General features: G+C 41.1%; 1 protein-coding gene across 2 annotated transcripts in view; it reads right to left on the bottom strand.

Annotated features, from left to right (window-relative positions):
* lmbrd1 (LMBR1 domain containing 1) overlaps window positions 1-26,618 on the bottom strand; it is a 438,470-nt gene that overhangs the window by 362,406 nt on the left and 49,446 nt on the right. For both annotated transcript variants that reach the window (XR_013962669.1, XM_080741062.1), the window contains exons 4-6: window positions 23,078-23,175; window positions 20,572-20,639; window positions 10,778-10,866 (exon numbers count right to left, since the gene is read on the bottom strand). Coding sequence is in view for 1 of the 2 variants with exons in the window: in XM_080741062.1 (XP_080597188.1) it covers window positions 10,778-10,866; window positions 20,572-20,639; window positions 23,078-23,175 (255 nt within the window). In the remaining variant the exon portion in view is untranslated. The remainder of the gene's footprint in view (window positions 1-10,777; window positions 10,867-20,571; window positions 20,640-23,077; window positions 23,176-26,618) is intronic.

Here is a 26,618-nt window from a genome sequence, read left to right as displayed (position 1 = left end):
CGGCCAGTTGTGCGCTATGGTAGCACGTGGACACGTTCGAGCACATAGCAGACGATATGTGCGCGGATCATATGCCAGGCGGGCACAAGAATCAAACAGCTATCTAATAAAAAAAACGCGTGAAAAAAGATGATGAAATGACCGTGCTGCTCCTTCCTCTGTTTACAATGTAAACAGATGGGACGGAAGCTACGATGGGGCCTTGGACAGGATACGGAAACCTAGATCCGGTCAGAACCGGAAATACGGCAGGATACAGTTAGGAGGCGGGCCTAAGAGTCCGAAACGGCTATATACAGCGATCATACTTTTAATTGTTTCATAATGATTAAAGCAAATAAAATTTCCGGGAACGACGGGCATCGCAGTGTGGTACAGCGGGAAATCAACGGTTTCGACGGGGATCGCAGGAAATGAGTTAAATGGCATGCAAGCTACTATTCTTTGTCTCATCTTCATAATATTATTAACGGTTGTAACACTTGGAGAGGAGCCATCAGGTCTTCTCTGTAGGATCTAAACTTCTCTCTCTACTCTCTAGGGAGAAACTTAGAAAAAGGTATTTTCTTTTTCTCCTGTCAAAACAATCGTCTCAATGGCATTATCATGAACATTGAGTTAAGCGTTTAAGATTTATATATAAAAAAAAAAGACCAGGCCAGTCAAAAGTGAGTGAGAAAGGCATTTTACACTGGACTAAAGTATGCATGAACTGAAGTAAGATCCATGCTATACTTAACTAAGATTAAAAGAATATTAAAAGACGACGAGTTGCCTAACCCTAACCAGAACCAATAGAACAGTTCCTTTCCTTCAAAGAAAAGCATACAGTATGTTGAGTGCTACAGATGAAGTCAAATAGGGATCTCTAAGGCACACTGTTTATTGGAAACATTGAAGTATTGAAATATTAAAAACACAAGGGTAACCTGTGTTTCAACTCAGCGAGCCTGCACTGTGGCCACTGACGAAGAGATCCAACTTAAATGAGCTTAAACTCTTCTTCTGATTATGATCTAATCCTCCCCAAAGAGCATCCGATTCCTGATGGACATAATTACGGAGCCATGCTACTAAATGTCTTAATGTTCTTTTCAAGGAAAATGTTCAAAATGAACTCCTACAAGCTAATGGTGAATACTGAGAAACATCAAATATTGAACACATTAAATATTACATCTTTCAAAAAAGTTGGCAAGAAAAGAAAAATCGAATAACTTCATGGCCTGCCTGTCCAATCTTTAGCTATCAATAGTAAGTGCTAAGTGTGCAGTGTTCCATGGTGAAGCAGCACCATACAGACTGGCTGCTTGTGTGCAGATCCTAGTACTAACACTATAGTGTTATTCTATTTAGAAAAGCCTCCTGTGGACAGGTGTCAAAAATGAGAATGAACACAAGTTTCACTTCAACTTCACCAGGCATTTCAGGCTTTCGCACATATTTCACCGTAGGGCATTCACCAAATATTCGAATATTCGAATATCAAAGTCACTATTCGACATTTTTCACCAAAGACAAATATTCGCTTATTTTTAACACATGGGCTGCTAAGGTTTATAACATTTATAGCTGTTGCTGCTGCCACCATTGACTTACGCTTTGTTTTGACGTGCCTCGCAAGCTTTGTGCGTGTGCACGTGCGTGTCCAGAGAAGATTGAGGAGGATAATCCATTTGTTTACAAACGCTCGCGAAACTAAAATCCAAAAATCGCGGTAAAGTGTCGCCGTGAAAACAATCAGCTCTCTGCTTCCATGGGGCTGTTTTCACTTCATTCTTAGATAAAGCCGTTCTTATGTTTCAAAGTAGAATCTAAAGCAATGTTAAGTCCTTCCGTGATGTCTTCCCTAGAGGGGCTGCCTGCACTGACTGGGTGACGTAATGCACTCAGGTCATGCAAAGGGCAGCTGCAGGCTCAAAAAGTTAACTGTTTGTTGCCTCGTCTGTGAACGAGATAACTTCCTGTGGCAGGGGGACACCTAGTGGCCTTAACTCGTCCCTGAACGAGTTTGGCTCCCCAAGTGCTAAAAAAAGATATAGTTTATAAAGCTTGGCGAGATAGTAAGTTATAAGCATGAGTTGTCAATGCCCCTGGTGGATGAATTTGTTAATGCTCTATACCAGGGGTTCTCAAACCTTTTTAGGCCGTGACCCCCAAAATAAACATATTTGAACTGGGGACCCCCACCCTGACAAGCACTTGGAATTGTAGTTATTACATTTAATGTGACTCGGTTCAGCAGATAAATATTGTGAAATTAGCAGATCTACAAACGCGAGGCGTTGTGAGCATGTAGATCTGCTATTTTCACAATGTTTGCCTCTTGCTTACTTAATATTTGCCAGTTTAGCCAGTCCTGTCGAATATTCGACTATTCGAATTAGAGATGTTACTGATCAATCGGCAATGGATCGGATCGGGCCGATCAAAGCGTGATCGGCGATAATCGGTGATTTAGATCAAAAGGTAAATTCACCGATCCGATCCGATCGGTGCATCCGATCAACCAGCCGTTCAGTATGCCCACTTGAGGCCATTTTGGGGTATTGATTTCCACAGTGCTGAAGGAATAATTAGTTAATGCTATGATAATAAATACATAGTAATGCTGGTAAATAACTATAAGGCAAATATATAAATGAATTCATGAGTGAATTAATTAATTAAAGTTAAAACATTAACATTTAGAAAATATAAATAATATATAAATAATAACTTGATCGGATCGGTGATTGATCGGTATCGGGTGATCAAACTTTTGTGATCGGTGCTCGGTGATCGGTTCCAAAAAACCTGATCGGACCATCCCTAATTCGAATACTTTGAGGTCGAATAATTCGAATACTAAAAATCACTATTCGTGAGTGCCCAGCAGCAGTTCTCACGTTGAATATTAAAACGGGGTCATTCAAGGAGTTTTGCCGAGAAAACTTAACAAAATATTTTAATTAGTCTGTCACGATTAACAATGGCTGGCTCGTCTACTGTATGTCAAATGAAGCAATACAAGTGTCTGATCCCATAACAGTTTTCAATTAAAATGCTAATTACACACATCTTTTAGTGATAGCCTGATAGGAGCAGCCTTGACAGTTTCAGCAAAGCAAGTAGGATCTCTGGGTTTAACCCATTTAGAATGGGTACACATTATTGTGTATCATTATTTTATGCTTTAACTATTGAAAATTAGCAGATATACAAGCTCACAGCGCGGCACCGAGTGCCGCGCTGCGAGCTTGTAAATCTGCTATTTTTGAAAAATCTTGAAAATTAGAATTTTGACCCGATTTCTTTTGAATCCTTCTAAGATTTTTTGAAAAACCTATGTTTCTATGTCAGCAATCTGGCTTAGCCATCGTCAAAGAAAAGGTCCTTTTCACTTAACTGGAGCTCAGTTGGTCTGTTCTTGAGAGACTACTGTATGTCAGTGGTTCTCAAACTTTTTCATGTGAAGGACCCCCAAAATGATATGTATTTGGCCACGGACCCCCCATCTCAAAATATCTAGTTCCAGGGACCCCCCAGAAGCAAAATTTGAGTTACAAACGTTCGCTTTGAAAATACATGTATTCAAATATTTGCACACATTTTCACGACTTTTTCAAAAATAGCAGATCTACAAGCTCGCAGCGCGGCACTCGGTGCCGCGCTGTGAGCTTGTAGATCTGCTAAGTTTTAATAGTTAGAGCATCCAATAATTTTAGGCCTAAATGGGTTTAAAAAGCACTATATAAAGCCCTACGGTACGACGAATAGTTTCGCAAATGTGGAACATTTTCGCCGGTAATGGCAGGCCCAAAATAGGGACGTCTGGTTGAAAGGGGTAAAGTGCTGCTGAGGAGGCAGCCATTACACGGTACGGGAACTTGACATTCGTTGGATGTCGCTCTGTCCAAATCACCCAGCATCAGTCTCCGGTCGGGGTAAACACGAACCCCAGCATCAGTCTCCGGTCGGGGTAAACACAAACCTTCTAACATGTATGATTATCTGAAAGTACAGAAGAAAACGTGGTTCTTCCAGGGGCGTCAATTGGGTATGGCAGGGGTATGCAGCTGCCATACACTGGGTCCAGGGGGGAAAATAAAAGTTACTTTTAAATCCATGAAATGTCTCTTTGTCTGTCTGTGCTGGTTATTATGTTGTTAAATTACAGTAAAATAAAGTGCAAAATGTAACAAAATGGTCACTTTAACAAGGTATTATAATTATTTATATTCTCCACACTTGTATTCTCCCCATCTTGACAAAATGGTATATTCCCAGGTTCCGCAGGTCAGCTGCACAGGTGCAATGCATTATTGTGGCACGTTTACTAACATGCCATGTTTATCTGCACTTGAACAACCATTCCAGGCTGCCATATCCAGCCCAAGAAACCGTAGAAATGGGGGGGGGGGGGGAAATAAAATGTACTTCTTAAAATAAATGTATCATGCCTCTTGCTAAGGTATGGCAACATGACTGGTGTCTTGCACGCGCGCGATGTTGCCATACCTTAGCTTTTTCCTGAACTGACGGCACTGATCAGTCTCCGGTCAGGATGACACGAACCTTCTAACACGTATGATTATCTGAGCGTAAAGAAGAAAACGTGGTTCTTCATATTCATTAGAAATGTCTGACGTATCTTCAGAGCCCTGAGAGTCCGAGCACAGGGAGAACTGTGACAGGTTGTGAGACCCCTCCAAGGACAGTGGCTCTCTCTCTCTCTCTCAGCCACAGAATAACTCAAGGCTATCATTGGATTACTGTGGATTTCAGAAGCCTTTCTGTCATGTGGGCTAAGAGGCTTGGAGAGAGAGAGAGAGAGAGAGAGAGAGAGAGAAAGAGAGAGAGAGAGAGAGAGAGAGAGAGAGAGAGAGAGAGAGAGAGAGCATTCCTCTTCTCTCTATTGGTACAGTGCAGTGGATGGAAGCATTAACCATTTTAGGCCTAGAATTATTGAATGCTTGAACCAGTGAAAAATAGCAGATCTACAAGCTCACAGCGCGGCACCGAGTGCCGCGCTGCGAGCTTGTAGATCTGCTATTTTGGACTATAAGGTGAACCTGACTATAAGGCGCACTGTCAATGAATGGTCTATTTTCAAACTGTTTTCATATATAAGGCGCACCTGACTATAAGGCGCACATAATAGACGCTACCGTTGCGTTATGCATCCAACAGATGGAGCTGTGCTAAAGGGAATGTCAATGTCAATGAATGATCCATATATAAGGCGCACTGGACTATAAGGCGCACTGTAGTTTTTTGAGAAAATTAAAGGCTTTTAAGTGCACCTTATAGTCCGGAAAATACGGTATATGTATTTTCAAAGCGAACGTTTGTAACTAAAATTTTGTTTCTGGGTGGTCCCTGGAACTAAATATTTTGAAATGGGGGTCCGTGGCCAAATAAATATCATTTTGGGGGTCCTTCATATGAAAAGGTTTGAGAACCGCTGACATAGTAGTCTCTCAAGAACAGACTAACTGAGCTCCAGTTGAAGTGAAACGGACCTTTTCTTTGACGATGGCAGGCCAGATTGCTGACATAGAAACATAAGTTTAAAAAAAAATCTTAGAAGGATTCAAAAGACACTTATAGAATCTGGTCAAAATTAAAATGTTCACGATTTTTCTAAAATAGCAGATCTACAAGCTCGCAGCGCGGCACTCGGTGCCGCGCTGTGAGCTTGTATATCTGCTGTTTTTCAATAGTTAAAGCTCAAAATAATGATACACATAATGTGTACCCGTTCTAAATGGGTTAAGCTTACGGTACCGTCGTGACTGCAGTGAGTTGCATTAAGATTCAGAAATGCAACAGACTAAATACAAAGACACATACCGTAGACTTGTTGTATTGCTAGTCTAACCACGCACAAGAGATTGTGATTCTATATCTGCTTCTATTTTAACTGCCTCGTTTTATTGCTATTTAACAAAGCAATTTTTGACAGTGAAATGAGTGAATGGATTATTGATATACCCGATTTGTTTTCCTTGTTTATTCTTTACCCCTTTCTTGAAACTGCAAATGTCGTGAGCTTGTAAGACGAATAATTCCACCCGCTCTTGTGCAACCGTAACCCTGTGAAGTAGGGATGGGACGATACGCGATATTATCGTTTATGGAGATAAAAAACACTCACGATAATCGTATCGTGGAGATTTAATTTATCATGATATCGTCCTCCGTCTTGCAACTGGGATCAATTCACTTTTTATTTGCCAAGCTGCATATCCGGTACCACTTAAACCCTCTATGATTGGTAAAATGTACTTATAATATACATACTTGATATATCCTTTTTTCACTCTCTATCAAATGTCTTTGCCAAAAAATAGCCGCTACAAGCTCACAACGTGTTGCGGTGCGACGCGTTGTGAGCTTGTAGATCTGCACATTTTTTGGAAATTGTTCCGCCCCAGGATAATGGATGTTGATTATCGCGATATCGTAAATCGCGATTTATTTTGTCACAATAATCGTGACATGACATTTTTTTGTATCGTCCCATCCCCACCGTGAAGTGAGAGTAATGTCGAAGGTGAATCTGAGGCACTCATAGACACGCTCAATGAGATGCTATACGCGACAACATTTTGCTGCTTGTACTTGTGACAAATCCCTTTGAAATCTCGAATCCTCTGTAGCAAACAGGACACGTCCCTCCCTGTGAGTCGATGCCGTGCGTGAAACAAGCCTGACCCTCATTTCACAAGTTGCCACGGATTTTCTTATTGACAGCAAAAGGTGTGGGAGGGCTGTCATACGGGGTTGTGAGAGACACGCCAACACATCACACCAAGGACCCTGCTCATTATCACCACTCTATTGAGATTTTGCTGACCCAGCTGGCTTGGTAATGGTAGAAACATTAAGCCAGAAGCCAAGATGTCTTAATGGCATGTTGTGCAGTCCATAGCAATATTAAAACAGGTCTTCTCCTTCACATACAGAAGGCCCCATTTCAGTAAAGGCCCCATTTCAGTAAAGGCCCCATTTCGCGCCCCGTTTCAGTAAAGCAAGTCAGAAGAAATTCTCAGGAATTTCTGCAAGCTACTGGCAATACGGTACAATTACAGGGTCTCTCTGGAGAATGAAGTCGACGCTTCCATCTGGAACACCTTTAATGGCCAGAGTGATCTTGAGAGCATCCAGGCGTTATTGGAGCACTGTGAAAGATGTAATAGGCACCCCATTTAACCCAAGAAGACCGGGGAACCATTATTTTGGTTGGCAAGGTGGAGGGGGCCTTAATTATTTTATATTTTAGCTTTTGAAAAATAGCAGATATACAAGCTCACAGCGCGCTGCGAGCTTGTAGATCTGCTATTTTTGAAAAATCGTGAAAATGTGTGCCAATCTTAGAATATATATTTTTTAAAGCGAACATTTGTAGCTCAAATATTTGCTTCTGGGGGGTCCCCAATACATAATGTTCCACGGACAAATACATATAATTCTAGCGGTCCTTGACATGAAAAGGTTTGAGAACCACTGACATAGAAACATGCGTTTTTCAAAAACCTTTTGTAGAATCCGGTCAAAAATATTCAAAGATTTTGACGTTTCTTTCAAAAATAGCAAATCAACAAGCTTTGTAGATCTGCTATTTTTGAAAAATTGTGAACATTTGTGCGAATCTTATAATGTATCTTTTTTTTTTGCGAACATTTGTAGCTCAAATTTGCTTCTGGGGGGTTCCCCGATACGTAATATTCCGCCGACAAATACATATAATTCTAGGGGTCCTTGACATGAAAAGGTTTGAGAACCACTGACATAGAAACATGCCTTTTTCAAAAAACCTTAGAAGGATTTATAAGACATTTTGTAGAATCGGACTTGCACAAAGGACTTGCACAAAGCAGCGCGAGCTTGTATATCTGCTATTTTTCAACATCTAAAGCAGGAAACAACGGTTCCCCGGTCGTAACGGTTTAAGATGCAGTGGCCTAAATGAGCAGTTGCAGCGCAGAGGTCAGGAGGCTTACTTAGCGAGAATGGCTTCCCTTTGCTCAATTAACCTCCCATCTGGAGAGAAGAAATGGGGAATTAGAGAAAGGATCATCCTCACATTTCCTCCTCAGCAGCAGCTCAGTAACCCCCGCCTCACCCGCACCGCTGTGCCAAAGGGAGGGAGGGGAAGGGCTGGGATGTGAGGGTGCAGGGGTTCCGGTACAGTCAAGGAGGATGGGCAGATGGGTCGACTTCCTCCGCAGATCCCCGTGTGGCATGAGGCCAGTGCGTTGTGGGGGAGTCCACATACAGTATGGCTCTGTGCCCTCTTGGACGTGCGGTTAAGAGTGGACGTGGACGATTGTGCCATCAGCTATCAGGGAAGCGCCGATTCATTAACATCGGTATGTATGTACAGGCCGGTGCATCGGCAAATAAGATGACATTCAACGATGTTTGTCGCATGTTACATTAATCCATTAAAAAAGATACGTTTATGAATCTATAATGACCGAAGGTCGCAGTTTACTATGAGAAACGGCAAATCATGTCCGTGTCCGCTTTTTTTAAGGACTATGGGTTTCTCACGCTCCGACATCACGCTCTAACATCACTTATGATGCAGGGGAACCAAATCCCTTTTATGCCCATATATGGAGATCGCTGTGTGATGCCAGGGGAAACAAATCCCTTGTATGCCCATATATGGAGATCCCTGATGTCATCAATATTGAGCCCATATCTGTGAATATCTAAGGGTACCAGGGGTCTCCATATATACTGTAGGTAACTGGTCCGATAGACATCACTGGCCAGATGGACAAGACATGCTCTTCGCGTCTTACTGGTTCATAAAATATAATTTGTATCAATCAGTTTTAACCTACAGTATGCCCCCCTCTTTTTGTGATACGTTTTAACTAACCTCACTGTATATGCCTGTATGAGCTATGGCATATATGATTTCCCTTCGGCGATTAATAAAGTATCAATCTATCTATCAGCTATGATTGTTTTATTTTTGTATTTTATTCTTTGCATATTCTTTTGACACATTCGTTACTCATTGTAACCTACAATGGCAGACTCATAATAATAGGGACACCGGGTTGAAAGTGGTTAAGCCATTTAGGCCTGGAATTATTTAGCTTTAGCTATTGAAAGATAGCAGATCTACAAGCTCACAGCGCGGCACTCTGTGAGCTTGTAGACCTGCTATTTTTTGAAAACGTCGTGAAAATGTGTGCAAATCTATGAATATATGTATTTTTAAAACGATTGCTTGTAACTCAAATTTTGCTTCTGGGTGGTCCCTGGAAGGCTGGAACTAGATATTTTGAGATGGTGGTCCGTGGCCAAATACATTATCATTTTGGGGGTCCTTCACATGAAAAGGTTTGAGAACCACTGACATAGTAGTCTCTCAAGAACAGACTAACTGAGCTCCAGTTAAGTGAAAAGGACCTTTTCTTTGACAGATTGCTGGCCAGATTGCTGACATAGAAACGTAGGTTTTACAAAAAAAAACCTACGAAGGATTCAAAAGACACTTATAGAATCGGGTCAAAATTCAAATCTTCGCGATTTTTCAAAAATAGCAGATCTACAAGCTCGCAGCGCGGCACTCGGTGCCGCGCTGTGAGCTTGTATATCTGCTATTTTTCAACAGTCAAAGCATAAAATAATAATACGCAATAATGTGTACCCGTTCTAAATGGGTTTTAAAGGCAACATATAGTATGGGGGAAAGGAAACATTGCTCATGTTCACGGGGCTTTCTTTCAAGGCCGTGTTTCTCAAGAGTTCAAAGAAAATAAATCACCCGTACGCTCCCATGCCTATGTTAAAATATCAACGGAGCACCTTCTGTGAGGATCACAGCGGCTAATTTCCCCATTGACCCCCATAATAAAAACTAGCGGCGCGAAATGCAACGCAACCATACATTTCCCAATTAAGCTGGTTGACAATGACAAGTAATCATATCAGCTCAATGCTAACGCAACGTGGCCTACTCTTTACTGCACGCGCTGCTAGCATCCATCACAACGTCCCCAACAGCTCTGGTCTTGACCTGCGATGCATTACTCTACCCTACCGCACAGTTTCTCAACCAGCGGTCCACGGACCCAGCCAGTGGTCCATGGCATAATTACAGGTGGTCCAGAGACAAGCGAGAAGTGAGCACCCCCCCACCCCCTTGTATCCCCTATCCTGTACATTTTTTATAACTGCGATATTATTGTATGTTTTCTTTGCTTGCTATTTATTATATCCATGAATTAAATACAGAGGGCTTCCAGCGTAAATAAGACCGTAAAAAACGTTTAACTGTACTTGTACTGTACTACATTTCTGTTGTATTGACTATACTTGTAATGTTCTCCATTTTTGTCTAATAAAATAATCAATCAATCCATCCATCCATCCATCCATCCATCCATCCATCGGAAAATGTTTAAAATATATATACAGTATAAATATTGTATCCCTGATAAATGTATAAAATATATATATTATTTAATAAGTTGGCCTACATTAAATCTAAGAAAATCTATGAACTAAAATATGCATAATGGGGGGGGGGGGGGGGGCACAAACAATGACAATAGCCGATCATCTACAGTACATGCTCAGTTCTGTAATCTGCAATTTTTTCTTTGCACAATGTTTTGGTATAAAAATCATTCATTAATCGTAATCAAGGAAAACGTTTGAAATAATGGTAAGATTAAACGTCATATATGCGATATTTTACAGAATGATTGTCTTCCTGCTAAAAGCGGACACGGTTAAAGAAAACCAATAAAGGAGAAGTACTCACGGCCAGTCCCAAGCTCTTCAAAAATCTCTTGTACTTTCTCCCATTGAGTGGAATTCTGACTTGGCGGAGGATGAAGTGGAACAAAGGCGCTGAAAAAAAAGAAAGAAAGTAAAATGTTGTTTTTAGTAGGGGTTTTAGTTTGTAGTTTTAGTAGGAATAAAAGCTACAGAGGTTGTTTGAGGTTTGTGTTCCAGTGGACACACACGGTAAGTTAACTGGTGTTTTCTGAGTTGCTTAGCTTTCTTTTAATGAGCACCAGCTGCTACACATACAATATGCCTCTCTAAAACCTGTAATCAAGTTTTCAAATGCCCGACTTAATCCTTCTCAATTGCCAGATTCAACAGTCAAGCTGTAGAAAACTGCCATTTTCCAAGTCTCTCTCTCTCTCAGGCTCACATCATAATTGACCTCCATGACCCCTGGGCTATTACGGCGATAGGGTGACCCCCATAGCCTTTTCTCTAGTGCCACCATTAGGCCACCATTTCCACACGAAATGTACTGGGCGGATTGCCATGAAACGTGCTTGCGTAACAGATCACAGCATTGTTTACAATGTTGAAGCTTCAGTAAATAAATCTGGCACGCCAGTCGCCAGTGTCCAGTGTCCAGTGTCCACGCACGCACGCGCGCGTGGACACACACACACACACACAGTTTCAAACAAGTTTCCATTTTAAAAGGTTTATGCCCACTTTTAAGAGCACAAGGCTCCAACCATGGTAGTGTCTGAACCACTTGAGTGTAGTTGGCAAGGCTTTTAGACTTTGCTTAAGTTGCCATCATAGATTTTTGTGTGATGATATAGACTTCAATACTGGTAACTGACTTGGCACAAAATGAGACTATTTTTGGACATTGGGTTTGTTAAACGAAATTCAGTTTTACCTGAATAAACAAGTTAATGTTGGTCAACACTATAGTACAATAGTCTACAATAAACACAACCACAACCTGTTCTGAGAAGCATAATAATAATGGCTTTGGTCATTATTCATTATTCATCAAACCAAGTGATTTTGGCAATTTATTTCTTTTAGACAAACAAAACATTCATCAAGCTACAAGCTAATTTGCAGACATGTATTTCAAACAGTCTATGATTGATTAATGATTAATGACTAATGAATAAATTGTAATGTTATCGATGTGAGGCTGTCCAGACGTGTGTGGGGGGGGGGGGGGGGGGGGGTAATGAAAGACGGCCAAACCAATCAGCTTAAATAAATAAGGCTTTATTCGGACTGCAGGCTAATCCGATTTGTTCCTCAAACCTGATCTTTAGATCTATCCACACACGTTTATTTGCAAGTGATCAGATTGGATTGGGTATTCAAATAAATACCTTCGATCCAGCTGCACTGGTTGCTGTGGTAAACATGTAATGACATACTGTAAGTGTTGTGAGCTTGCACAACAAGATAATTCTGACTTCAGTGTCTAAGTGTACAAACTGAGACAATCTTTAGACATTTAAAGCCACCAGGGAATGTGTTTCTATTAGTTGTTGTTTTTTTGCACTGGCTATGTCCAAATATTGGATTTAGGCTGCTAGTTTGAAAATAGCCTTCATTAAGTGTTCAAAGTGGCATCCAATTGCTGAAGAAATTAACTTAAACTGTTAACAAAAGGTGGCATCTTGTGCATGAATGTTTGTTGATAAACAACGGTTAACACTGCTCATAAAAGGAGCTATCGCATGACATCTTCCCATTATATCCTCAAAGCATGCTGAAATGAAATTGCAGAATGTTAAAATTAAATTAATGTAATATAAGGACTAAATTGGCATACTCAGAGTAAATGTGTCCGTATAAGGCACCTTAAGCCATTTAGGCCTGAACTCTTTAACCATAATTTTATGCTTTAACTATTGAAAAATAGCAGATATACAAGCTCACGGTGCGGCACTGAGTGCTGCGCTGCAAGCTTGTAGATCTGCAATTTTTGAAAGATCATGAAAATGTGTGCACGTCTTTGAATATTTTGACCCAACTCTATACTGTAAGTGTCTTGTAAATCCTTCTAAGCTTTTTTTGAAAAACCTATGTTTCTATGTCAGTGGTGCTCAAACCTTTTCATGTCAAGGACCCCCAAAATGATATGTATTTGTCCACGGACCCCCGTCTCAAAATATTTAGTTCCAGGGACCACCCAGAAGCAAAATTTGAGTTACAGATGTTTGCTTTAAAAATACATATATTTAAAGATTTGCACACATTTTCACTACTTTTCAAAAATAGCAGATAATTCTAGGCCTAAATAGTTTAAAGATTTAGATTTAGACTCCATTGTCCCAGAGGGGGCTCTGGTAGAAACACACAGATATAAACGCAGCAGCGTACAGATGAAGACAATACATAAGAGTCTCCATAAACACATTCATACATCCCATCACACAGTATTGTCGGCGAAGCAGTTTGTTCAATGCTGCAATAGCAGAGAAGACAAAACTCCTGCTGAAGTGAGAGCTCTCCTCCATTTGAAGTCCTGTGCATTCTCCGTCCAGATGGTAGTAATGTGAAGTGATGATTGAGGGGGTGATCGTGTCATTTGCCATTGCGAGTGCCAGGCTTGTGATGGCTCTGTCATTCACGTCTGAGAGATTGGAGGCAGATTATTTTAGAGGCGGTATGTGTGATGCCAAGTTTGTTTTTGTTGGAGATTGTCATGTTAAAGAAGGACGGGTAATGGTACTGGAGTACCACTATGGACGGGTAATGGTACTGGAGTATGGGTTGAAGGACGGGTAATGGTACTGGAGTACCACTATGGACGGGTAATGGTACTGGAGTATGGGTTGAAGGACGGGTAATGGTACTGGAGTATGGGTTGAATGGTTGCTTTCCATCACCAGGAGGCGGGTTGCAATGGATTCTGGGACGCCCGAGCTTGCAGATAGTTTATGAATAGAATTGAAATGAATTTAATCTCCACAGTGAATCCAAGATATGTTTCAACATCGAAACTATTATGACGATTATGACAAAATAATTGCGATTATGTCAAATGATTGCGATTAGACGATTAAATAGCCGATTTACAAGCTCACAACGCGTTGCGCTAGATCTGCTATTTTCAGCACACAAACAAGTGTAAAATCAGTCATTACGATGCCATCAAGGCCTGCCAAAATACATTTTAGTCGACTAAATCAACTGTAGATTTAGTCGCCTAAAATCTTATGATATTTAGTCAACTAAAATTAGACTAAAACTAATACTTTTCAGGTGACTAAATTGGGGACTGCCCATAAGTCCGAAGGTTCATTAGTCCGAATTTAGTTAGGGTTACTGAGGTTAAGGGTTAGGGTTATGGTTATAGTAAGGCATAGTATTCTTAACAAATTCGGACTAATGAACCTTCGGACCAATGCCATGGCACCGACTAAATTATGACTAAAACTAAATGTCATTTTATTCAAAAGACTATGACTAAAACTAAATCAAAATTTGCTGTCAAAAACAACAGAAAAAAACAACTGCCTGTCCATAGATTGGGGGGCCAGTGACCTCTACGCTGAAATGCTTTTACTCTGCGACCACCCAGAGCATCGTGACACGGGTAATCACAGTCTGCCGCAGGACCTGCGAGGCCTGCGGGAGGTGGTGCGGTCGACCCAGCTCCGTCCCCTCCCTGCAGGACTGATACCACGGCAGGTGTTTGGGCAGAGCAAAAGGATTCTCATGTTGATCGACAAACATCACCCCAGCAGTGGACTGTTTGTGCCGATGCAGACTGGCAACCGCCTGAGTTGTCTCAAAGCTCAAGGCTCAGTACGTCTTTCCCCTGGGGCTGCTTGTCAGAGCCCTGAACAAGGATATACGGTCCCAACCTAATTTACAGTATACTTTAAGACAGAATAAGACATAATAAAGCCATAATAAGAAACAATGTGTTGGTAATTAGAACTAATATGTTTTATTAGACAGAAACAAAGACAGAATAGCAGAAAGAGCGAATACATTCTCTGGCACCGTCACCTGCCGACCGGCAGTTCGACCGTCAGTCGTGCTGCATCACTGGCGGACGCCGCACAGAACAGTAGGTAGGAGCGGCATCGCTGGTAACTGTCGCAGCAGCCACCACCGCACGGACCGGCAGTGTACCGTGACAGGACCTGCCGGTCAGTGCAGCGGCCGCCGGTCCTACTGCCAGGACTGCCGGTCAAACTGCCAGTCCCATCGCTGTGCGACTGCCGTTCGAACTGTCGGTCGTGGGGCGGCACCTACCGGTGCCAGAGAATGTATCTGCTCTTTCTGCTATTCTGTCTTTGTTTCTGTCTAATAAAACATATTAGTTCTAATTACCAACACATGATTTCTTATTATGGCTTTATTAAGTCTTATTCTGTCTTAAAGTGTACTGTAAATTAGGGTGGGACCGGATATACTGTTATGTGTGTTTACCTTTTGTTGTAGATAGTGTACGGTGTATATCCGGATACTAAATTATTACGCTAAATATTCTGCAAACTCCCCATTGCTGCTAAAGGGTTTTTTTACCCAACAGTCGTTCTTAACCTGTACTATTCTCATCTTTACTTTTATATATTTTCATTTTCATATTAAGTATTATCATCATCTTGTTATATTTCAATTGAATTGTTGGCAGTCTGTGCAGCATGCTAGAACAACATTTGGCTGCTTCTTGTGCTTGTATGAGTGGGTGACAAATAAACAATCCTGAATCTTGAATGGGTCCTGTGTTGTGTGTGTTTGATGTGCTAATGACCAGTTCTTATGTTTTCCACGTTCGGATGCAGGTGGTTATCGCTGCACCTTTGTGTGATGTGAGAAATGGACATCTGAAAGCAGTAAAACATTTTCAAAACCTGTTTTTTTAGGACCCTTTATGGTGTCTAGTTATGATTTCTTCTTGTTGCCGTGGTCAACTAATGTTCCATGCCATGGGGTTCATTTTTAATGATTTCTTGCACCTACCCATTCTTTTTTTTTTTTTTTTCATGATTCAGAATCCATTGCAAGCATTTGTGTAGAATGAAAAACATTCCTTGGGCTAAAAACGGACCCACACAAGTAGGGTTTTGTGATGAAAAGTGATCTGATGAGTCATCACTTTTCACAGTTTTGTGGGGTCCATGTGAATGGGTGGGTGCAAGAAATCCTTAAAAATTAACCCTATGGAACATTAGTTGACCACAGCAACAAGAAAGAAATCATAACTACACACCGTAAGGGTCCTAAAAAACAGATTTGGTAAATATTTCGTTGGGGTGTTGGTGAAGCCTCTCTCCTGCCCTACTAGTGTGGTCATTGTGTAGTCCAATAATAACAGTTTGATGTGGTGCATGTTAGGGCATTCACCAATAGTGATTTTTAGTATTAGAATTATTCGACCTCAAAGTATTCGAATAGTTGAATATTCGACAAAAAATTAATGGGTGTTTTTAATGAATCTATCATGGTTAAAATGGAGTTTGAAGTTACAATGGGTGTGTGTGTGTGTGTGGAGAAAAGCCCATAATAGTCTGAGCGTTTCAGGCAAACATCGTGCACTTTATGAAAGAAGCATGAAATTTGGCACACATTTAGAACATGCCATATGGAACATTTTTGGCTATAGGGGCATCTGTATCATATGTATTTTTTGTATTATTTTACTCTATAGTAAAGTCTATGAGAACTCTACTTTAATTGGCTCCCACAAGTTTCCCAAGACAAATCTGTGATGCCCCTATAGCCAAAAATGTTCCATATGGCATGTTCTAACTGTGTGCCAAATTTCATGCTTCTTTCATAAAGTGCACGATTACATCAAAATACTGCCCGAAACGCCTGGAAGTGGAATATCCCTTTAAGGCCACTGTGGCATCAGGTCATGCCATTGGTTTGAGGGGCACAAGGCCAAACTGAGGGGCAACGTCGGCAGCCACATGGCCTTCATGGCCTCCCTGGAAATTCCTGCCCTGTTACTGAGGGTAGAAGTCAAGTCAACAAAGAAGACTGTAGCGATGTTGCCTGGTGATCCCATGTTGAGGGAAGGAGTGGAGGAGGAGGTATGCCATATATAGCATCCTCTTTTCCTCCGTTTGGCCCAGGAGGCAACCTGGCAGGGGGTCCATCTGTTGGTCTGACGACTGGCAGGATGGTGCTAAGATCAGTTTTTCCAGTCATTTCATGATTATTTAAAGGAATGCGACCAGTCAGTAGTGTGTCTGTCCTGTAGGGCAGACACACTACGGTGGAGGACAGGAGGAGGGACCTCCGCGGAACAAAACTTTAGCACCTGAACTGGGATGCCATCTGCCCGGCAGCTGCCGGTCGTCCCTCCTGTGTGGTGGGGGGGGGGGGGGGGGGGGAGGAGGGGGGGGGGGGCGTGCAGGTTCATAAAAAGGGAAAGAGGGCACAGCCACAGAACACCCTAGGGTCTGCAGCTGTCACCTGCGATGAACACCAGGGCTTCAGGCAGTGTTGATTACGTCGACTAAAACTATGACGAAAAATGTTTGTCGACTGCGTTTTTTTTCACAGACAAAAACTAAATAAAAAGTAAGCTGTGATGACTAAAACTAAGACTAAATATATTGACAATTTCGTGAACAAAATAAAAGCTAGACTAAAACGTTAGGGAGGGACTAGTGGAGAAGAGTGTCATTTTATGTTTGGTTGCTATCAGGTGTTGCATGCTGAAAATAGACGATCTACAAGCTCACAACGCGTCGCAGCTGCAACCAAGTGTAAAATCAGTCATTACGATGTCACCAAGGCCCGCCAAAATACATTTTAGTTGACTAAATCAACTGTAGATTTAGTCGACTAAAATCATATAATATTTAGTCGACTAAAATTAGACTAAAACTTTTTGGGTGACTAAATTACGACTAAAACTAAAATACATTTTATTCAAAAGACTAAAACAAACACCAGGGCTTCAGGGTATTTAGCCAGCATGGAGCCCTCAGCGCCCTCAGCTACCTTTGCTCGGCTGCTACCTTGGCGTTAAGCTCTGGTCGAGATGTAAAAAAACATAAAAAGAAAGAGACAACGTCCTGGGATCTGCCTCTTAGATCAGGGGTCTTCAACAGGGGGTCCTCAAGAGTTAATACAGGGGGGGCCACCAAATCTTTGTGCGATAGGATAATTGTTTTAAATTAACAACTTGAACCCCCATATTAAAAAATAAAAAATACATATAAGTGCATGTACTTTCATAGGTTGCTAACTTTTGTACTTTTGTACTTTTTATATGATAGGTGAATTACCTGTGTTTGATATATTCTATCCATGATAGTCTAGTGTGTCTTTTGTCTTATGTCTTGTTGATGTGTTGTTTGTATTGTGATGTCTCTCATAAAATCATAATAAAAAATCAATAATAAAAAATAAAAAAACTTGAACCCTCATATCCTTATTCTGAGGAGAACTTTAGCCAAAAATAGTAGATCTACAAGCTCTCAACGCCTCGCAGCGTGAGGCGTTGAGAGCTTTAGATCGGCTATTTTCGGGAAATAGGTTTGGTGTAGAGATTTAAAAAAGAAAAGAGCAGAACAAGTACAGAGTGAAAGGTCAAGTTTACTTCTGCAACACAATTTTATACAATATGTAGTGGGGGTCCCTGCTGTATCTCTCTCTCAACTAAGGGGTCCTTGGCCTGAAAACGTTGAAGACCCCTGTCTTAGATAATGTGAGATGTTGATGCTTTGACCTGAGGGTGCCGCTAAAGGATAGTGGGATCACTCCAATAGTTAGGATTCATCTTCCAAGGAGCATGAATTATAAGTTTCACTGCAATCTGCACATTACATTCTGAGATAGCTTGTGTGTGCAAGTGGAAGGTTTAGCCTGAGGGTCATTCTAGAGAAAAGGCCAAGGGGTCATAAACATCTCTAGGGTCCATCCTTCCTGAATAGCAATTCAGCCAGTAGTTTATTTGAGAATACATTTTGTGCAAGTGGACATTCTGGCCTAATGGTGGTACTTGAGTTTAAGGCCATAATGGTCACCAAAATCAGTACATACATTACAAGGTTTGCTTTATAATATTAGCAGAAACTTCTTTGATTGCTTTTGTTATTAGTGTGATACAAGTGTAAATTTGAGAGCTGTTTAGGTTGCTTTTTGCAGACTCTTATCTCCGGCACCGTTGCCCCTATCCATACCAAACTTTGCACACACACTCCTTGGCTGGCAAACCACAATCTCCGCCACCTGATTTCTCACATGCCCCTCTTCTAGCGCCACCATGGCGGTCGCTTATCTCCCGATTAGGGAGTCATACTGGTGATATATTGATAGACAGAGACACTTCTAAAAGAGTACAGCTAAGGAGCGGGAGTCCATTTCCAGTACTACTCTGTGGGTACATCGGTTGTATAAAGTGTCATTTCATTTATGCACCTTTTGTATACTGTATGTACAGTATGTAAGTGGCCTGTGAAAATGAATATGTCTATGGCTGCGTTAAATATGAGATCCATTGTTTGCCATTTGCTATATATTTTAAAAAGGGGACTATGGGTATTTAACAAGGCGATTCTCTGTGTGTAACTGAAGTAAACTTTGAGCCTTGTTGCTGGAAATGTCACTCTAATAGATCCTTTTAAAAGGAGCTATTTGGTGAGCGGATGTTTCTGTTTCGATTTCTACCAAAGTACCAAACATTGCTTTAAAGCGTTTTAGGCCCTATCTCCCCAGGTAGAAGACTGCACACAAAAGCTCTATATAACGTCAAGCAAGCACATTGAATCAGCAGTCAAGATACAGCCTGCTGGCTGCTCTTTCTTTTGTCTCCAGGTATAAAGGAAGCAGTGCAGGATAAAAGCTATCATGTTACTGAAAATCAAGGGATCAGAGGCACAATTCCCCCGGAACAAAGCTACAATAGGTCCAGTTCACCAGGCAAAAACACACACTAAATTACTTGTCAGGTAGAGCGCTAACGTTCCTAACTTCAACATGGGAACTTATAGGCATGTGTCGTTCGTTTATTTTTTATTTTTTTCCCCCACAAACCAGGCAATCCCTTCCTCCGCCAGTGCTCTGTTTAATGGTTGAGAGAGCACATTAAATTGTATAACCTGACCTGGGAGCAACGTTACTGTCACGGCTGCAATAGAAATCCATTATGTTTATGTTGCGCGGCGGCGCAGTCGAACACAAACACTATAAACCGGCGGATAAACGGGACACGGATGAGACTGCGGATGCATCACTATGGATTTAGACGTCACGGTGGACGTACACATCCGTATATGGTCAATACGGTTCAAGATAAGTAAATAAATTAATAAAAACACAACGGTGGTAAGTTTAGTTTGTCACTAGCTGTGTCTGTTCCAATTTCCTGGTCGAGTCGTTTCAGATCGGAGAAGAAAATAAAATACTTAACATTAAGATGAAGACAGAATCAAGTAGGCTATGTTTGTTGAGCCTGATAAGCCTCGTCATACGACGATATCTGGAGCCAAAATTACTTTTATTGATTAATCGAATAATCGAGAAGGGTGTTTTATAAATATTGTTTTATATTTCTTATATCTTAACGAACCAATTAACCACTTAAGCCCTAATGTATACTTTGTCCCACAACAGTGGCATGATTTTGCTTTTTGGAAAATAGCAGATCTACTAACTCAGAACACATTCATTATTTGGTTTATTTTAGTTTTTGAAAATCTTCACCTATGACATACAGTACCCAAAATAGGGATTGATTATTAATCGATTGTTTTATGAAATGATCGATGATCAATATTCTTTTAAATAATCGGTTAAGTCGATTAGTTCTCTTGCACCCCTAGGTGTTACCTTCATTGATCTCACACTTACCCAATCAACAGCAGCACCACACAGACGAAGACAAACCCAGCCGTGTACTTCAGAGCATTTCTCACTTGCTGTAAAGAAAGAAGAAATTAAACCGTGGCAAAACCACCACGAAACCAGAGTCAAACGTAATTACTCATTGTGTGAGCGAAGGATTATAGGATAGGTATTCCATTTGAGTAAAGGACAAAGGTGTGTGTGTGTGGGGGGGGGGGGGAGAGAGAGTGAGAGCTGTAGTTTTTAGAGTCAGTTTGACAGGGCACAGATAGCTTCTCATTTCCACTGCTATTCTGCTGGGGCTTTGAATTGACTGATTCAAAAGAAATTCTCTGCCTTGGGAGAGAAAGTGCTTCTGTCAGCTCAAAACTAACACACAGCAAGGGGAAAAATAACCTCTGCGGCATCTAATCGCTACATCTTCCCCTATAGGGGCCCCTCTGAAGACTGCCATTTGAAATTTCGGCATTAAGGATACAATGGTACAAGGTTTTGAGAGTTTCCTCTTTTTTTTTGTGTGTGTGTCTGAAAAAGGTTTTCACAGGTTCTCTTCAGCCATTGTTATCTTTTTATAGAGAAGATTATAGAGCATTGCAGTGGACGTGATTTACTGGTCCCGCTAAAAGAAACCTCACGTTCATTTCCTCATAGACTTTCACAATAATATTTATAACAATTATGTTAAGCCTCGAACCAAGCCATCCAGGATGGCAGTGAATCATGACCATGAAACCTTGGTTTCTGTGAAAAGAACATTTTGAGAATCGCTAAACAAAGGGTATTTATTAAATGTAGAATATCAAATAATTTCACATAGGATCAAAGGTTTTATGGTCATGATTCACTGCCATCCTGGATGGCTTGGTTCTAGGCTTAAAGCTATACTGTGTAAGTTGCTAAACTAGTGGTCAGTCGCGTTATTGCTTTTTTCGCCCGTTTTTCGCCCGGAGTCACCGCGGACCACCGCCGCGGACCACCGGAGCGGCGCCGCAAACCACCGCAACCAATACGAATCCATGGAGTGGTAGAACGTAATTTTCTGAGCAGGATTTGGGGAATAAGAGGTTAAAAATCCTTCACCATCGTAAACACTGGTTGCTGAGGGAAGCTACTTCCTGAAGAGTCGGTTATTGGCCGGTAGTGTATCATGTGTGTATGATCTGTGATGTGATTGGCCAACGTATACACAACGTATACAGATGATAAAGATTACGCCATTTTGCCGGGAAATCCCGCCCCTGTCACTGCTAAGAAGAAAACATATAAAGAGAAGGCTTCAGAAGCTGAAAATAACGGAGTGGGTGTTCTAAAACTTTAGCGATTTAACAGTTAGGACAATTTTAAGATTTGTTTTATAAAAAAAGTTACATGGTATAACTTTAACATAATTGTTATGAATATTGTTGTAAAAGTCTATGGGGAAAATGAATGGAAGATTTTTTTTAGTGGGACTAGTAAACCCCTTCCGCTGCGATGCTCTATAGCAGCCTGCTACCTGTAATGTTTGTCAGTTACCTATACTGAAAGGGTTCAAAACATTACTGTAGGCCTCAACTGTATTTGGATTCTGTAACATTCCATAATATGGCTCTATCAATGTTTTCCATATAGATTAGACATTATGCAGGTGTAATGAACTGGGCAGCATTTCAAATGTTCTCCTCCAGGGCCGATAAGTAAGACAGATGTTTTGGCCCAAACCTGGCAAAAACACTTCATTCCTACTGTACATTTCTCCTCATCACTCACGTCTCCTTTGTCCCTCATGATTAAATCATACAAAATGGGTTAAGAAAAAAAAGAAAAAAACACATTGCTGTTCGAATGAAATAATGGGGTGCCCATGCTTTTGTCTTTTAACACAAAATGTATGATCGGTGTGGAAGAAAATTGGTGACTTCAAGATGAAAAATAGAGCACCTGAATTTAAATTGTATAGGCATCCATCGTAGGGATGGCCGATATGAACATTTCATATCACGATTTTTGTGACAAAAGAAATCGTGATTTACGATATTATCGCGATAATCAAAATCCATTATCCTGGGGCAGAACATCTGCCAAAAAATTGCAGATCTACAAGCTCACAACGCATCGCAGCGCGATGCGTTGTGAGCTTGTAGATCTGCAATTTTTTTGGCAAAGACATTTGATAGAGAGTGGAAAAAAAGACGGTATCAAGTACGTATATTATATTAAGTACATTATATATATTAAGTACCTTTTACCAATTATAGAGGGTTTAAGTGGTACAGAACATGCAGCTTTGCAAATAAAAGGTGAATTGATCCCAGTGCATGACGGAGGGCGATATCACGATAAATTAAATCTCCAAGATACAATTATCGTGAGTGTTTTTTTTATCACGATAAACGATAATATGGCTTATCGTCCCATCCCTACTCCATAGGCAAGGTCAGCTGTAATGTATTGGTAAAAAATGGCCCCTGTGTTGCAAAGCCATCCCGTCTTGAATAACAACGATCCATCTGAAGGAAACATAGGGTCTTACCGAACATCTGTTGACACAGTCATCATCCCGCTCTTCATAGTAGAAATAAACAAATGGGATCCAGAGGAAGACACAGAACAGTATGATGGAATACAGCGCTGTGGGGAGAGAAAATAAAGAGTTTTAATAAAGACATGAAACACCGGGCACCTGATCAGGGGTGTCACAAGGGGGGGGGGGACTGAGTCACTAGGGCCCAAGGTGGAGGGACCCTAATTATTTTATACTTTAGCTATTGAAAAATAGCAGATCTACAAGGTCACAGCAAATAATTTATTTAACCAACGTTTCGACTGTTGCCAGTCTTCATCAGGGTTATGATTGGTATTATTACAACAGAACATTTAACATGAAAAGTATGCATTTTTTCAGCAGAAATGTTTCACATAATACTGGCTATCTGACAGCTACAGAAACAAGACTAAGCAAGCCTGGTGCCTGGCACAGCCAGACTCTGTCTGGATGCAGTCATTACATCGAAAACGAACCAAATATTATGCTTTGATGTGAATGTGTTGGTTTTATCTTGCCAACTATTAACTAACAAAAGACTCTTCCAGTGTCCTCGACTTCGTCGTCAGGGCAATTAGACGGCTCAAGAATTTATGCCGGTTCTCAAACGCAGAGCGAAGAGGGGGGGAGCGCAAGTGAACTTCTAACATTCTTCAATAATATAGATTTATGTTTAATAATATAGATTTATGGAGGCAACAGAGTAGAAGAGCTAATTAAACCCAGTTAGGCCTAGAATTATTGAATGCTTTAACCAGTGAAAAATAGCAGATATACAAGCTCACAGCGCGGCACTCGTGCAAATCTTTGAATATATGTTTTTTCAAAACGAACGTTTGTAACTCAAATTTTGCTTCTGGGGGGTCCCTGGAACTAAATATTTTGAGAGGGTCCGTGGCCAAATAAATATCATTTTGTGGGTCCTTCACATGAAAACGTTTGATAACCACTGACATAGTAGTCTCTCAAGAACAGACTAACTGAGCTCCAGTTAAGTGAAAAGGACCTTTTCTTTGACGATGGCTGGCCAGATTGCTGACACAGAAACATAGGTTTTTCAAAAAATCTTAGAAGGATTCAAAAGACACTCGAATTTCCACGATTTTTCAAAAATAGCAGATCTACAAGCTCGCAGCGCGGCACTCTGAGCTTGTATATCTGCTATTTTTCAATAGTTAAAGCATAAAATAATGATACACAATAATGTGTACCCCGTTCTAAATGGGTTAAACATTTTACTGACCGCTAGGAAAACAAATCGTAAAAATGGGACCACATCGAGTGCATCCCAGAGCGCATAAAAGCTTGGCAACTTTCTGTCCGATTACTTCTTGAGCCATTTTGATTGGAATGAACTCATCCAGTAAATATGAAATGCGTTCCCATCGCTGGCTGTGAGATAATGGAGACGCATGCACTCCTGTGTGGGGTTTGTTTGGAACGGAGGACGAGGGAATGGGATATTGGCACATTGCTGGCTGGTAGTGGTTTATCTGATGTATCGGTGGTTGAGGACCTTTCATCATCTGCCTACGCTAAAGAATATATTCATAAATTGAAGAGCGAGTAGTGGACTAATGTAAAGAGGCTGTTTGTATACATCAGAGGTCTTCGACAGGGGGTCAGGGACCCCTAGGGGGTCCTCAGAGTTACTACAGGGGGTCCACCAAATCTTTGAGTGATAGGAACTTTTTTTTCTCCTTTTTTATATTAACCACTTGAACCCAAGCGTCCAAATTCTGAGAACTTTAGCCAAAAATAGCAGATCTACAAGTTGCGAGGCGTTGTGAGCTTGTAGATTGGCTATTTTCGGCAAAGAGCTTTGGTGTAGAGGGGAAAAAGAGCAGACTAAGTACAGAGTGAAAGGTCAAGTGTATTAAGTATTGATGGTTCAAGTGGTTACATATTTTAAAACACAAATTGACATCAATCCAAAATACACTGTTGATTGTGCTGCCAAACAATGAAACTATTATGGAAACTATGAAAAAGGTTGTGGGGGTCCCCAGCTTCATCTCTCTCTCATTTAAGGTGTCCTTGGCCTGAAAACGTTGAAGACCCCTGGTATATCAATATACCTTCTTATTTTAGTTTTTCCCTTTTACAGATATAGAACGGATATATTCATTACTATAGAGGGTATGCGTGTGACATCATCATCATACCCAGAAGTTATGCGGGAACGCCTGCTGAGCCTTGAAAGCCCATACATCCTAACAGAAAAGTCCTATCTGAAAGCATTAAACGACGTTAAACTACGTTAAACTCATTTGCCACTCAGTTTGCCACTCGATTTGCCACTCGATATGCCATTCACTTTATGCATGTGCATACCCTCTATTGCCTTTGTTTGTTTTATATTCATGTAACTGTTTTTTACACTGTTGCTAGGAAACGTGGATTGCTGGGCATGAAAGATGAAACATCATATTTTGTGATTTGTGGTTTCGCTGTCGAGTGGATGGGAGTCTCTGAACTCTGGATGAGCTGTTCATGATGGCCTTGAAGATTTGCTCATTTTAACTCGGAAATGTTTTTGTCTGAAAAAGGAGACAAAACGTCTTTCTCTCCATCTCCGCAAATGTAAATTTCATTTCCCACAAAGTGTTTGAAAGCTCTATTTTGTCGCCAACAAAATATTTATTCCGAGCGGCGTAAATTTGGCAGTGGCTTGTAGTCAAATTAGCTCATGTTCTGTACAGTAAGTAACAGTACATTAGTTTTGTGTCACTTAGTAGGCAACTGGGATGAGAAACTAAATTAAGGGGCAGTGTAAGAATTTCAGACTTCTCTTTTGGCTAATGTGTCTGTCTATGTTTCTGTGTACGTTGACTGTGAGTGTTTGTGTGTGTGTGTGTGTGTGTGTGTGTGTGTGTGTGTGTGTGTGTGTGTGTGTGTGTGTGTGTGTGTGTGAGAGAGAGAGAGAGAGAGAGAGAGAGAGAGAGAGAGAGAGAGAGAGAGAGAGAGAGAGAGAGAGAGAGAGAGAGAGAGAGAGAGAGAGAGAGAGAGAGAGAGAGAGAGAGAGAGAGAGAGAGAGAGAGAGAGAGAGAGAGAGAGAGAGAGAGAGAGAGAGGGAGAGAGAGAGAGAGAGAGAGAGAGAGGGAGGGAAGGAGACAGACAGAAGAAGGACAAAGCGTGTTTGGCCGTTCACTCCTGTTGTTTGTGACTTTGCGTCCCTTCTACTCAAATGCGCAAAAAGCAAGCTCCACCTGCCCTATTTACCTGCCACGGCAGCCATGCCAACCTCTGAATAAAATAACTATAATAATCAATTATGTCACGTTGCTGATGCTGAATCGATTCAGAATTGTGCACGGCCGAATAATCGCGATGCATCGCTGAATCGATTATTGTTCACACCACTACCATCCACCCTTCCCTTTCCAATGAAAGGGAAGTGCTTTTCCTAAAAGGGGACAATCAGGTAATTTCCCCAAACATTGTCAGAAACAAAAAACAAGTCACCCAGTGAGTGTAGTACGCGAGACATATTATTCTACCACCACTTTTGCTAGTCACATGTTCAAAT

The sequence above is a fragment of the Nannobrachium achirus genome (assembly GCF_963921795.1).
Source record: "Nannobrachium achirus genome assembly, chromosome: 13".
Classification (NCBI taxonomy): Eukaryota; Metazoa; Chordata; class Actinopteri; order Myctophiformes; family Myctophidae; genus Nannobrachium; species Nannobrachium achirus.
The sequence above is the reverse complement of the archived record's forward strand: the minus strand, read 5'-3'. Positions and strand labels throughout refer to the sequence as shown.